At 54.9% G+C, this 15259-nt stretch overlaps 2 protein-coding genes across 3 annotated transcripts in view; one reads left to right on the top strand and one right to left on the bottom strand.

Moving 5' to 3' along the window:
* Positions 1–6968, bottom strand: part of DSTYK (dual serine/threonine and tyrosine protein kinase) — a 28473-nt gene extending 21505 nt beyond the window's left edge. For both annotated transcript variants that reach the window (XR_012778522.1, XM_075521980.1), the window contains exon 1: positions 6601–6968. Coding sequence is in view for 1 of the 2 variants with exons in the window: in XM_075521980.1 (XP_075378095.1) it covers positions 6601–6850 (250 nt within the window). In the remaining variant the exon portion in view is untranslated. The remainder of the gene's footprint in view (positions 1–6600) is intronic.
* A 968-nt stretch (positions 6969–7936) lies between these two features.
* Positions 7937–15259, top strand: part of TMCC2 (transmembrane and coiled-coil domain family 2) — a 30356-nt gene continuing 23033 nt past the window's right edge. The window contains exon 1 of the mRNA XM_075521736.1: positions 7937–8202. Coding sequence (XP_075377851.1) covers positions 8035–8202 — 168 coding nt within the window. The 5' untranslated portion in view covers positions 7937–8034. The remainder of the gene's footprint in view (positions 8203–15259) is intronic.

Raw genomic sequence — 15259 nt, 5'->3', positions numbered from 1 at the left:
CACTCTCCTTATCCATCTTCCATCCGAAGCATCAGCTGTACCATCCCACTAAGCAGGCCCTTTGAATTCTTAGACCATAATGCTGCAACTCCTTGCCTTTGCCTTACTACATTAATTCAGTCTCAGTACTGAATTTAGCTTCTGTATTCTTTTACAAGTCCTAAACGCAGCTTTTCCCACGCTCAGTCATCTAAGCTGAAGCCTAAGAAGCTTTGCGTTACCTTATGCATAGCAACAGAATACTTCTGGTAGTACAAAAAAATGGATACAAACAAACTCCCCATCTGCTGCACTTCAGCACAATCCCCGCGAGTACAAAACAGCTAGTGTTCCACCACAGCCACACAGCTAGCCCATGCTCCCAGATCTGAAGGCAGATGGCACCCAAGAATGAAATGGCAAATGGAGACACCAGTCCCCAAAAGAACTGCCAAATCTATGCTATAAACCGGTACGATTGCCCTGATATCAGGCAAACTGACAAAACGACAGTTTAAAGATAGACTCAAATACAATCCAGCAGAGAAGCACCAGCAGGGATTTTGCAGGGGAAGGTCCTGTTTCACCAGGGCTATTAAAATTCCTTTAATGAGTCATGTTCTGGCATCCAAAATCGTTTCAGCATCTCAAGCCCCAAGAAAACAAGATACTCTCATATACCAAGATATTCCTCAACACTACTAACCAAACTAAAGATAACATACAACAGCTATTCTAGTCCTCATTCTCATACCATTCCATTCCTCTATTTTAATTAAATTCTTTCAAATCGGGAGCAACACCATGTGTAGTTGGTTGTGTCTCAGACCCAGTTTAAGGCTTCTTTAACATCTTGCCTAAGATTTACCTTTCCTTCAAATCTGCAGTCTGGAAATAGGACTGCTGGAGGAGTTCTCTCCATCAGAGGAGTCCTTCCATCCCACACAACATTACGGGGAAACCCTCTCCATGCCTCAGCAAGCCCCTCTCCTGCACCTCTGCCCCACACAGCCCCAGACACCGACTCCCATAAACCCACAGTTTGGAAAAGGTTAAGGGAGACATCACTTCTTGAAGTATGGCTCTTCGTAACTGTTTCTTAAACAAGCCTTTCAAGATCCACAACCCTAGCAGAGTGGCCAAATCAAGTGACTGAAGGGCAGAATCCGGCTAGCAGCTCACAAGAGATAAAAATCAGCAAAACCCCACAAATAGCACATTTAAGCCTTCGTCTACAAGATAAAGAATTTCTTTGATCTGGTTACATCTATTGAAACTTCAACGGGAATTCAGGCTCGCTCTCCAGCTACCAAGCATGAAAAAAGCAATTCAGAAGGCATTGTACAGGCCGTGAAGCCTTCTCTGCACAGCCTTTTGAAAAGAAAAGAAGAGGCAGATTGCACCCTCTCCTCATTCTGGGCGGCCTCTGTATTTACGGGTACTTAATGCCAGCACGAAATGATTGAAATACAGCAGCTTAGCTGAAATTATTGAAGCGCGGCATGGATATATAAATACTACATCTTTAAAACACCTTTCATCTTTTCATGCACACAACCTCCCTATGATCAGCATTTATTCAACAAGTTTACTACAAGCAGTATCAGTAACGAAGCCATTACATTTAACATTATGTCACACTGCAATATTCCAAGTACGTGAAGTACAAACCTGAACCAGCACCAAAAGCAAGATTCAGCCGTATCACAACTAACTCAGTGCACCATCAAGGCACCCAAGTCACGGCAGCAGTTTCGACCCTGCGCGTATCTATCACTGGGTATCTTACAGTGACCTCAAGGTCTCAAACCTGAAGCGAGTTGCACAGCGATGGAGCTATCGCTCATATTCTGCATTGCAGAAAGTATATTCCTATTTCAGCACATCAGAATAAGACACAGGGTAAAAACACTCATATAGTACTTAATAGGTGATGCCACTAATCTGAACATGAAGAACTCAAGTTGGGAGGAATATGACCTCCTGTGGTACCTAACAAAAAGTAGACTTAGAACTTGCTTACCGAAGAGATGTAGCTATATTCCCATATCTATGTGAGCGGCTCCTGTTTGTGACAGGACTTTTGCCAAAGACTTTAGCTGGTGTTACATACCATATCCATATACTGTATCATTTGGAGACATGTGATAAATACTTCAAAAAAAAAAAGGCTGCGGGGGGAATCCTTAAGCGCGTGCATCCTGTTAAGCTCCTTTTGATGAAAGGAAGCCTGTCCAAGAACAAGGACATCTCTCACCAAGACACATCTCAAAATTCAGTCAAACACTTGGCAGAAGAATCTTAGGTTGAATTTATGGAATCTATAGAAGCCCTAAGCATTTACTCATCCCTTTTTCAAGGAAGGCCAACTAAACTGCCAGTCTCATTTGTCTTTCTATTCTATTTTCAATAATACATACGGACAACTGTGCCTAAATCAGGCCAGATCCTCATACTTCTTATTGCAAATATTGATATCTTTCATAGAAATCCTTACATGTCTGTGGTACTGGCAACGACTTGCAGCATGCTTTGACCACTACAAGACTTAGGATTAACACACTCGGTTATACAAAGCAAGTTTTAGTTCCACCCCACCACACATCTATCAGCACAGTGGTGTTAATTCCAGGAGAAACACATGCGACCAATCAATATACCAACATAAGCAGCTCCTCCAGGAGCAGCTGCTATAACATTAGCAGCCCCCATGGTCTGCCAAACCAAGCTTCATCTTCTGCTTAACTTCAAGCTTGTTAGCAAGCGCCTCCTCCCATCTGTTTGAGGAGTTATTTCACAAGTACCCTCCCAACCACCTCTCCCACATTATCTAGTCTTAAAACCCATCTTCTTCTATTGACATACCTAACAGCACAATAGGAGTCCTAACCTTTTGAGGATCACAGCAATGTAGGCAGAGCAGTCACATTTTAACCAGGATATATACCCTCGGTCAATGTAGCATCAGGATGAAAACTCTGCCAAACCCTCTGGTTAATACATTCACCCCCTACGACATACATTTATGTATGGACTCATTAGGCTACCAAGCCCAGGCTTTTCCCCTGAGCACACACTCATTAAGATAACACCACAGCTGCTGATCAAAACTCTGGAGATGCTGTGGACATCTGTACAAGAGGTACAGCTCAGTTTACAGAAATTTCTAAAATAAGGCACAAGAAATATCAATAAATCCTCAGGTTTCTAGGTCAAAAAGTTCAAATTATTTCAAGCACAGAATGAAGAAAATAACTACAATTAGTAGAAGCCAGGGTTGATGGGTTTTTTTCTTAGTGTCTTTACATATTTTAGCAAAATCTGCTACTGAGTCCCTAATTAAGATTTTCTTTTTGCAGAAAGTCAGTACAAAAACACACTAGCTAACAGTACCAAGAATAAAAAGCTGTCAGACCTGTGCAGGCTAAAGCTACAGGATTGTCATAGTGTTGTGGTTTAACCCCAGCCGGCAACCAAGCCCCTGCCATCCACTCGCTCACTCCCCCCTGGTGGGATGGGGGAGAGAATCGGAAGAGTAAAAGTGGGAAAACTCGTGGGTTGAGGTAAAGACAGTTTAATAGGGAAAGCAAAAGCCACACATGCAAGCAAAGCAAAGCAAGGCATTCCTTCACTCCTTCCCATGGGCAGGCAGGGGTTCAGCCATCTCCAGGAAAGCAGGGCTCCGTCACACGTAACGGTGACTTGGGAAGACAACGCCATCGCTCCAAACATCCCCTCCTTCTTCCCCAGCTTTATGTACTGAGCACGACGCCATATGATCTGGAACGTCCCTTTGGTCACTGGGGTCAGCTGTCCCGGCTGTGTCCCCTCCCAGCTCCTTGTGCCCCCCAGCCCACTCCCTGCTGGGGTGGGGTGAGGAGCAGCAAAGGCCTTGACTGTGTGTAAGCCCTGCTCAGCAGCAACGACAACATCCCGGTGTTACCGACACTGTTTCCAGCACAAATCCACACCACAGCCCCATACTAGCAACTGTGAAGAAAGTTAACTCTACCCTAGCCCAAACCAGCACACATAGTACTTTAACAAGTCATTTTTAAAAGCCTATTCATGCCAAAGCAGACCCAGAGAACAGACAATATTTTGCTGAATGCTTCAGAAATGCAGACAGTGCAAACGAGACTTTCTCCCTCCCCTCATAAACAGTAGCTGGAATGCAATTATTTTTTCCCTTGAATTTATTTCACTTATCTTACTATGAGTAAGTCCTGGTACTAAAGGCCACAGAGGGAACATTTGGTCAACAACAATCCTTTATTGACAAATATTGCCTGTCATCCTCCTAAGCAGAGGAGGGTGGGATGTAAAAGCAAGTACACATTTGCTCCTTCAAGTACCTAACCCTGACTGACCCAGCTTACCTGAAAGGTCAGTGGCTACTACTCAGCTTCGGTACTTAGGTCTGGTTTTGGACAGAATAACCCAGGCTGTGCTTTAGGTTTCTTGAGTTGTGTTGATTCAAAGGGCAGTTACCTTTCTGTGTTACACTAGCTTCACAGGTGCCTCAGAAGCAAACCCCTTCACATTTGTTTTGTTTCCAAGACATCTGAATTTACTTTCACAGTTTATTTTTCCACTTCAACCATAGGCAGTAAGTACCCTGTCCATTTCACTTCCCAGTTCCCTTGTATTTCACAAAACGTTAGCACTGACACCTCAGCAAACAAAGTCTGCAGAACTGTTCGGTCAAAATTCCTCTCCCTTTGACACCACCTGTAGGGCAGATTCTAGGAAAAAAGTGGTTCTGAAGTCAGCAAGAACTGTGCTCCTTAAATCCTCTGACACTTAAAATAGTCTCCCCATGTTTGACAGGGGAAAAAAAGCTTTATTACCAGCCACTAAGTTTCAGTGAGTACTGGAAATGTACAACACAACTAAAATTTTACAGGAACGAGAAGCTCTGTCCAAAGGTGATTATTCAGGCACAAAGGTAATAAGTGATAACCAAGGCTCTGGATTTCAGGCAAAGGCTTGTGTCTTCCCATATCTTAAAAAAATAATCATCATTGGTTCACAGTTATTTTGCAGTTGACCCATTTAAGAAAACCGGCAGCCTCCATTATTTTACCAAGTCCTGCTCTTCATCTTCTCCCTTCCTCCTTCCACACTCCCCTCAAGACTGCCACCACGACGTCCCACCTTTAACATGGAGGAGGTTTATTAACTTGATCTGTGCCCCTCCTGGAACATGTCACCACTTCACCAAGTTGAAAACTACCGATTTTAAGTCTTATTTTTAAGGACAGTAAATGTTAGACAACCTCTACACTCTGAAATCCTGAACCAAGAGTCTACACTGTTACTACTGTTTGCATGAACAAGCTCTAAAGCAGTCAGCCTTTCCTTGAAGCCCTGATACTTAAGGGCCAGTTGGTAACACATTCACCAGTAAAGTCAAACTGGGTCAAGGTAGGTATTTGAAAAAAAAAAAAAAAAAAAAAAAAAAAAGGTTATAAGCGCTCTGTATTAGCAACAACAGGCAGGAGGATATTTGGAGGATATTTGGCAAAATCTGTATTCTATGTCAGGAATATAGAATTAACGATGTATCCACATCTACAAAGCCCTATAAGCAGAGTTGCAGAGATGCAATTGTATTTGATTAACAATGTTTTACAAGAAGTAACCAAGCAGAAGAGCAACTCCAGTGGAGTGCAACCATTCAAACAGCATTGAGACCCACAGAAAATGGGTGAAACCAACTAGTTCCTACTTCTCGAAAGTCACAGAAAGATGTAAACAAACAGAGACACCACGTTTTCACAAAACTATTCACTTCTGACAGTTCACTACTTCTTTTACACCGACTGACAGAAGAGCTCAACAACACTTCAATCTTCAAATGAGAATTGTAAGCATAAGACAAGCATGGACGAGCGTCTTGGACAAGTAGCCAACAGATGACTCATGAGCCATTTGGAAATGAATAAAGAAGATCTTTATATATATTTAATGTCACGCTAAATTCTTCTCACAAGACAGTCTTATGGAAGGACGAAATTCTGCACACAGCAGGAGAGCTCCCACCGGCAAAAATGTTTGTCAACAGTGACAGATGAGGATAAAGCTGATGAATGAAGCCCGGCACTATTCCCACAGAGCTCCACAGGCACACCAACCCCACATGCCACCCACTCCCTAGGTGCTGCATCTTCCTAACCCCCACCCTGCAGCTCCCGGGGGGGGGCTGGGAGCTGCAGGGTGGGGGTTAGGAAGATGGACAGAGGGACCCATCTCCCCGACAGCCCCCATCACCCCCTGGCCTGCTCACTTCACCCCACAAAGCCTCTCACAGCCCCAAGGCACCCCAGCTCTCCAGATGTGCTCCCCCCCCACAGCCCATCCACCCCCCCATTACAGACCCCACAGCCCCCCAGCAACACCCTTCACTCCCCACAGCCCACCCACTGCCTCCCACCCGCTCCCCAACCCTCACAAGCCCCCAGCCCACCCCTCGCTGCCCACAGCTCACCCCACAGGCCCCCTCAGCCCCACTGCCCCCCCGTTTACCCCACAGCCCCGCTCCCATTTCCCCCCACACCCCAAACACAGGCCTCCCCGCCCGCCGCAGGCCCTTCCCGACTTCCCCTGTCCCTCTCTCACCGCCGGGCGCGGGGCCTTCCCGGGGGACCCCGTCCCCAGACCCGGCGGGGAGGCCCTCGCCAGCCGCCGCCGAGGCGAAGGAGTGTCCCTGGGAGTACTTGACGTCGCGGAAGAACTTCTTGGTCTCGCGCAGGTTGTGCTGCAGCCGCGCCAGGTGCCGGTTGTAGTGGCCGAAGGAGCGGCACAGTTCGCGGATCACCCCGCCGCCCCCGCCGGGACCCCGCCACGAAGGGGCCCCTTCGCCCTCCATGTCCTCCGGGTCCGTTCCGCTATCCCCTCCCCACCGCGGGGGACACTCGGCCCCTGCCAGGCTGCCGCTCCCGGCCTCTCAGCCCTCCCGGAGGGAACGGCGCGCCCCCGGCGGCCGGGTTTTCCTCGTCTCCCCCCCCCCACCCCTCCCGCCTCCCCTACCCCCGCCGCCGCCGCCGCCGCCGCCGCCGCCGCCTTCCTCCTCAGGGGCAGCGCCTCAGCAAGCCGCGCTGCGTGCGGCGCGGAACCTTTATCGGGGCGCCGCGGGGTAAAGGGGGAGGAGGCCGGGCGGACCCCGGGCGCGCGGCATGCCGGGAGCTGTAGTTCGCCCGCGCAGAGAGTCTGCGCGCCGCGCGGGGGCCGCCGGGAGTTGTAGTTCCGGACGCCGCGGGGCCTCCAGGGAACTGTAGTCCCGTGAGACCGGCGGGGCTCCCGAGGGGGGCCCAGCGCGCCGGTCCGCCCTCCCGCGGCTGCCAGCCCCTCTCCGGGGCCGCCGCCCGGTCAGCGTAGGGGGCCGGCCGGGAGGCGCGGCGGGGGGATCGGGAGCAGCAGGCGGATGACGGCGGCCGGCGGAGCCCTCGCCCGGAGCCACGCCCGCACCGAGGCAAAGCGGCGGCGGAGCCTCGGCCGCGGCGGGACGGCCCCGCTGCCCGCTCAGCACCGGCGGGCCCGCGGAGCTGCGGCGGGCTCCAGCGCGGGGGGGAAGGGGCAAAAATAAAAAAATGAATTCCAATAAAAACCCAAATCTTTAAAAAGGGGAAACCAGAGGCGAAGCAGCGCCCCGGGGCAGGGCAGGGCAGCGCCGCGCCGCCGGGCGGCTCCGTCTCCGCGCTGCGCGGACCGGCTCGGCCGGGGGCGGCGGGCCCGGCAGCACCGCGCGCCGCGACAGCTCCGCGCCGCCGCCGCCAATCGCCGCCGCCGGCCCCGCCCGCCGCCCGCCGCCATTGGCCAGCGCCGCCGCCGCTCAGGCCCCGGCGGCGGCGGCGGCGGGGATGCCGATGCCGATGCCGGCGGGCGCGGAGCCGCCGCGGCGCGGAGCCGCCGCCCGGCCCGGGCACGGCGGGGCGGGCGCGGGCGGGGCGGGGGTGCGCAGCCCGCGGGCCCCGCAGCGGCCGCCCGGGCGCCGCCCGCCGCCGCCGCCGCGGCCGTAGGCGCCCCCGCCTCCCGGGGGCACGGCGCACCGGTATGAAGCGGTGCCGGTCGGACGAGCTGCGGCAGCCCGAGGAGGACCCCGGCGCCGCGGGGGAGCCGCCCGGCCCCGCCGCCATGGAGGCCAAGCCCGGGGAGGCGGCGGCGGCGGCCCCCGAGGCGGGCGCTGTCCCGCCGCCGCGCACCAAGCCCCCCGACCTGAAGGTGAGCCGCGGCGGCACCGGCCGGCGGGTACCGGTGGGTTGGCGATGGGGCGAGCATCCCGGTGGGATCACCGGAGGGGTGAGGACCCCTTAGGGTCAACAGTGGGGTTACCAGTCGGGCAAGCATCCTACGGCGTTACCCTCGGGGTTACCGGTGTGGTGAGCACCCAGCGGGGTTAGCGGTGGGATGTACGCCTTGGTGGGGTACTGCCATCCCCACACCCCGGTCCCCGCTCTGCTACAGGTGTGACCTTGGAGGATGTGGGATGGCCCCGGGATGGGGATGCTCCTGGATGAGGATTGTCCTGGGATGGGGCTGGTCCCAGGATGAGGATGGTCCCAGGATGGGGCTGCTTCTGGGATGGGGATGCTCCTGGATGAGGATTGTCCTGGGATGGGGATGCTCCTGGGATGGGGCTGGTCCCAGGATGAGGATGGTCCCAGGATGGGGCTGCTTCTGGGATGGGGATGCTCCTGGATGAGGATTGTCCTGGGATGAGGATTGTCCTGGGATGGGGATGCTCCTGGGATGGGGATGCTCCTGGGATGGGATGCTCCTGGGATGGGGATGGTCCCAGGATGGGGATGGTCCCAGGATGGGGATGGTCCCAGGATGGGGATGGTCCCAGGATGGGGATGCTCCTGGGATGAAGAGGTCCCAGGTTGGGATGCTCCCAGACTGGGGACGCTCCTGCACTGGGGATGCTCCCAGGGGAGGCTATGGCCCAGGGGTGTGGGTGCCCCTGCAGCGGGCCACCTCCCAGGGTCGAGCTGCCTCGTGGTAGGCTTGCACGAGCACGCACGGGGCTGGGCACCGCCGAGACCGTGGCCCTGCTGCAGCCTGGCCACCAAGAGCAGCGATGATAACAGGGCGGCGGTGGGAGAGGAGGGAGGACCCTGGTGACACCACCCGCCCCTGCAAGGGGGCTGCGGGCACAAGGGTCGCACCTCGGGGCAGGTCGGCAGCGGGCTGCCATCACCCGAGCAGGCTTTTTTGGGGTAAGAGGGCCGTGCCCCTGCAGAGGGGCTGAGCAGATCCCGGTAAATAACTGCCGGAGTCACCCCAGCGCTGAGCGTGGGGGAGATGCTCGGGGGACCGCCAGCCGTGCCGATGGGATTAGTGCTGCGGCAGCCGGGAAGCGACGGTGTATAAATGGCCCCGAGGCTGCTCCTCCTGTGCCTTCGGGCTGTGTCCGGTTAATGAGGAAAACAAGTTACGCGGCACTGCAGCGCTGCGGGAGGGAAGGGAGCCGGTCCCCGGCAGCAGGGCACAGGCAGGGATGCAGGCAGGCAGGCAGGACAGGGCGGTCCAGGGTGAAATCGGGCAGAAATTTCCTGGGGGTTTGAAAGCGGAGCAGGTCTGACCCCCGTCCGTTCAACAGGGTCCCGCTGGCGTGGATGCGGTGGGGTTTTATGTTGCAGAGATGAATTCCCTGCTTGTAACTTTGGTGTTTTCAGGCGCTGCAGCACGTTGCGGCCGCGGGCAGAGCGTGCTCGTGGCAGCGCTGTCAAAGGCGATGTGGCCGTCGCGCCACGGTGGTACGGAGGTGCCGATTCCACTCTTTGGTTTCAAAAAGACCTGGACAAAAGTGGAAAATGTCCCTGGTCACCCAGGGGCAGCCTGGCATCCAGGACGGAGACCCTTGTTGTGGAGCACCCCAGCCTGCCGCTTGGCCTAGAAGGTCTTACCGGCACGGTCAAGGTCACGCGGGAGCGGGAAAGCCCAGCCAGGACTGCCAGGCTGCTGCCGTGCCTGCATGCATCCCTTCCAGAAAGGCAGCCAGGAAATAAAAACCCCCGTTCCTGTAGGAGAACTCGGCTGCTTTAAACACAAGAAGCCCTGTGGTTGCAGGACGCTGCTTGCTGCAACACGCGGTGCCTTTGCCTCGATGTCTGAGCAGCAGCTCCGGCACCTGAGGCCGTTTTGGCTTTGCTGACGTGATGTACGGCCGCTGCTGCTGCCCTAAAAACAGCTGGAGGGGAGAGCCCTGTGCCAGGGGAAGGCACATCCATGGGGATGTGGTGCTCAGGACCACGCAAGGCTTGGTGGGGTGGGACACCCTTACCTCGAGGAGGCTCGACTTGGCTTGGCCAAGGTGGTGCTTCTCATCCGCGTCATCCCCCAGCCTCTCTCCGTCCCACCCGGGGCCCTTTTTCACCTGCACAGTGAGGCAGAAAGGGGTGGGAGCGTGGGGCAAAAGGAGCCGCAGCTTACGATGGGGATGGTCACCAGGCCAAGCGTTCCTTGGTCGGCACGTCCAGCTCCAGGCTGGAGCTCAGCCTCGTCTGCAGCCTGGTCCAGCTCGCAGCAAGAGCAGTGGCCAAACGCCCATTGATTTTATCGATGCAAGTATGATACCCTAATGCAGGTTTGCTTCGCAGTGCTCACCTTTAACGCATTTGTAGCTCAGCAATTAATTGCCCGCATGGAGTGAATCCTCAAACTTGCTTTGCCAGGCAGAATGCATGAAAAATTGTGCCTCGGTGCTGCCCACAGCTTCCACGGCAGAGCTGGGCGCTCTGCCTGGCCCTGCCACAGATACCACCGATTCAGCCACTTTGCCTCCTGTTGCTACGATTAGTGGCATCGTTAATATAATCTTACATTTTTCCTGCCCCAAACCCCCTCTGGAGCTGCGCTGCATTCGCCACGGTGGGGTGGGTTCAAACAAGCTGGTCCTTGGCCCCTCTGCTGTCCCCAGGCTGGCATGGTGCCCCACACCAAGACCCACAGATTCATCTCCCCGTGGACAGTGAACAGGCATCAGACATAAACTTTTGTTTGCTGCCAGCCGAAGATGGATTTGAGCTGGCAACCTGGAAACAACAGGCTGCCTTGTGTCATCTCCATCCCCTAAGCCTGGCAGATCCGTGGCAGCTCTCCGTTCCCCAGCCCCAACTCCAGCTCCTTTGCCGAGAGCGAGTGCTCCATTAGGGGAAAAGAGAAGAAAAAAAAAAAAAGTTCTGGCAAGGAGCAAAGCAGATGCATGACACATAGTTCTGCTCAAAAATATGTTGGGTGGCAGGGATTTCTACGCTCTGCAGCAGAGTGACTGGATCCATACAAAACACTGCAGAAGGAGACATCCAGCCTCTCGCGGCTGCCGGCGTGTCCGGGGCGTCCCACCACCAAGGCATTCACCGCTTGGTCCTACTCCCACTTTCCCCAAGCACCTCTGAGCTGAGTGTTTTCCCTGGGCCTCTCTCTCTCTCTCTCTCTCTCTGTTTTCCCAAATGGGACGATCTGGCCAAGGACTGAAAGTTGAAGCCTGACATCATTTCCATCTCCAGTTTCACGATCTTGGTCTTCATGGTTCCCGCCTTTCCCTCCTTTGAACCTGATGAAAGCCAAGATCAGCAGGAGTCCAGAGGCACTGGCCTAAGCTCTTCCCTCTTCCCAGGGCCTGATCCAAACCCCACATCCATGGACAAAAAGCTTCCCCTGGGCTTCCTGGACCTGGGGAGCCTCTCCTGGGGAGGAGGGAGATGAAGGACAAGGGGAGGTCCCACCACGGGATGTGCAGTTCCCAGCACAGGTCCTGCTCTGAGAGATGGGGTTGGGACAGGGGACAGGGGTGGGGGACGGGGTGAAGCATTAACCTCCCATTTCCTCATAGCAGGTCAAACCCACCCAGCTAGTTTAATTTTTTTGAAGGTTCCTCGCTGCAAGGGGATGGGTCTGGGGGTGGAGACCCCCTGATGCGGTTCAGAGGCCCCCCCCCATGGCAGTGCCTGTGCAGGCTGCTCGCTGCAGGGAGGATGCGGAGGACTCCTCCTCTCCATAAAGGTCGCCAGCCCCTATTCTAAACCCTCAGGTACATTTATATTTAATCCCTCGCACGAACAATTTTCCAGGCATATTTTGGTCTTGAAAGGACACCGCCAAGGTGAGCCGGCTCCCCTGCGGTTACTGGGATGGAGCTGTTGTCAAGCAGCTCGAGCAGGAGCAGCGCGGTCCCTGGAGCGGCCGCATCCATCATCTCCCCGGGGCATGGCTCAGCAAAAGCTCTCGGGCTGCTGGCGGGGACCCCGGCGGGTCCCCACTCTCACCACTGCGGAGCTGCACGCCGGGACCCCCCGTCCCCGCGGGGAGAGGAGAGCATCCCGCCGGGCAGGGTGCAGCCAGAAGGACAGCGTGGTTCCCCGGGGTTTGTGCCAGGCGCAGCGCAGGGCCGAGAGCCGAGGCCGGGGCGCGCTGCCCTCCCGGGAGCTGCACGCTGCGTCCCAGCAGACACGCGCTCACGTTGGTGTGGGCCGCTCACCCAAGGCCAAGTGCTCTGTGCCCAGCCGCCTACAGCCCCAGCCCCTCCAGATCCGACCCCCCAGCGTCCCCATCCTTGCTTCCCACCGAATTGCAGCGCTCAGTATCCCCGCAGTCGGTTCAGGAGACGCAGAGGTGACAGCCGTGGGAGAAGCGCTCGTGGGCTGCCACTCGCTGTGTTATTCTCCCGGGAGCACATCTGGCTCCTCTCAGCACCGGCAGCAGAGGTCTCGCCCTGCAAATGCCACCCGAGGTTGGGAGCTCGCGGGGGTCCGCAGCCCCCCCGGCCGGAGCCAGACCTGGGCAGTCGGTGCCGGCCCCGCAGATGTTATTCTGGAGAGCGTTTAAGGAGCTGCGTGCCACTATAGCGTTTTGGTAGTGCATTAAACAACATGACTAACGTTTGTCACATGTTTGTTCTCTCATCCTGTCCCCGGGAGGAGAAGCGTGTGTGGGGGAGTGCTTTATTTTCCATTTTAGAACTTCTATACGTTTTCCTTGGCATTTGTGGCATTGGAAGGAGCGGCAGAACGGGGGTTTGGGATGCTGGTGTAAGATAGGGATGCGAGGGGCAGTCGGGCTGGCTGCCGCCCCGCGGGGACAACTCTGTCCCCAGCCCCCAGCCTGGCTGCCGGCAATGGGGTGCAGGATGGTGGTAGGACCCCCTTGCTGGGGACCCATAGGAGGATCAGCTGGAGAAAGCAGTAGGAGGACTAGAAACCCCCCGTGCAGGGGCGAGCAGGACCTCCCCGGGTCCTGCTGCTGTTTGCAGGGCTGCGAGCTGCTCGGTGGCTCATTCCCTGTCTCTGCCCACTGGGGGAATGGCTCCCCCCACACCTTAAAATACGGAATGCTGTGGGATGGGATGGGTTGGGATGGAACAGAATGGGACGGAACAGGATGGGATGGGATGGGATGGGATGGGACGAAATGGGATGGGACAAAATGGGATGGGATGGGATGGGATGGGATGGGATGGGACGGAATGGGATGGGATGGGATGGGACGGGATGAAATGTGATGGGACGAAATGGGATGGGATGGGATGGGGCGGAATGGGATGGGATGGGATGGGATGGGATGAAATGGGATGGGACGAAATGGGATGGGATGGGATGGGATGGGACGGGACGGGACGGGACGGGACGGGATGGGATGGGATGGTCTTGTCTTCCACTGTGTCTGTGCAATGCCTCCAAAGGGCTGCAGAGTCTTGGCTGGAGCCCCTGGACAGGCTATGGATATGAATAAATAAATAAATAAAATAATAATAATAATAATAACAATAATAATAATAGAGTGGGACTTTGCAGCATGTGGCTGTGCTATAAGGTCATGGCAACAAGATCCCCTCCCTGTGCGTCTGAAAGCCGAGTAAGAGGTTTTGGATGTCAGGGCAGAGCTAGAAAACCATTTAGCAAGAAACTGGGAGGTTTCAGGCTGTGTGGCCGCTCGGCAGCAGGAGGAACACCGGCCCCGGAGAGCCCGGCACGGCCCGAGAGGCAGGGAGGGATGAGCATCCCTGCCACACCGGGCAAGGGCAGCACCTGGCTCTCCCACGGGACATTGCCAAAGAGCAGCGTCCCAGACAAAACAGTCATCCAAGTCACTGTATTCCTGCAAGATATGTCGGTTTGGGTTAAAAATGAGGGTTTTTTGGCTCTTGGCCAGGCACGGCTTGTCCCCATGGTGTCCCTGCAGGGCCGGGACTCTGCTCTCGGTGCCGGCAGGGCGGTGGGATGGGTACAAGGGGGGGTTCGTGCAGCCCGCTCCTAGCTTCTCACATTTTAGCGATTAGTTTCCATCAGTGGCTAAACACGTAAGAAGGAAGCAGAGAGTGCGACCGTGGTCAGCCCAGAGCCGTGCTCAGCCAAACCACGTGCCTTGGGCTTGACCCCGCCGCAGCTGGCAAGAACTGATCCGCTTACGGGGGACATGAAGCAGGAGCCGCTCCTTTGAAGTCCACGGAAACAAGTCTCCACCGCTGAGCAGGAGACCCTGGCTGCATTAATGAAAAAGACAAAAGAAATAAAGATATTTTTGTATTAATCGTAGTGTTTTACAGCTGTCTACGCTGAGAAATTAATCTCAGTATCCATTGCATCAGTTATTAAGCAACGGCTGTTCCAAAATAGCCCGTGCAGACGCTCTGTTCTGAGCCACAAGTAGTTTCGTGCCAGAAAAATGCCTCTGCTTTGGAAGTGCAGTAATATCCTAGAGTAACGTAAGAAAACAGAGTTTTTACATCAGCAAATTCTCTGCAATAACCGTTACAGAATGTCTTGTTCATGGTGACCACTCCCAACAACTCTTTAATGTAGGCAAGCCTTTAGCTTGCCAAGCCGTCGATCCGGTGGGGGTTCAAGCCCAGGACAGCAGGGCTGGGATTCCTCTTTTTGCTTCCCTCCCCCTTTTTCGCATGCAGATCCCTTACCGTCCCGCCGAGAGTCCTACCTGCAGAGCCCAGGAAAGGTTCTTTCAGAAGTTGGAAAGGGCCCGAGGAGAGGGTTTTTTTTAAAAAAAAGTGAATTTCTATCAGATTGAGCTGTTGGGCCAAGAACCCCCTGAGGGCGGCTGGCTTCCACCTCCACGCTGGTGCTGGGAAAACATCCTCTCCTTCATTGCCGTCTTCACTTTTATTTTGTTTTCTTTATCCTCAAGGAAGGGAGTTGGTCATTTCTTTTCACTTGGACCTTCTAAAGGGCTAACCGTGCATCCGAGGGTATGCCACACCCTTGATGGTAGAAATCTGTGGGTTTATAGTTATTACCTATCTAATGCTGTCTCTGTTTCCATA

This window comes from Mycteria americana, chromosome 20, assembly GCF_035582795.1.
Source record: "Mycteria americana isolate JAX WOST 10 ecotype Jacksonville Zoo and Gardens chromosome 20, USCA_MyAme_1.0, whole genome shotgun sequence".
NCBI lineage: Eukaryota > Metazoa > Chordata > Aves > Ciconiiformes > Ciconiidae > Mycteria > Mycteria americana.
Note: the sequence above shows the minus strand (reverse complement) of the source record. Positions and strands in the feature narration are given on the sequence as shown.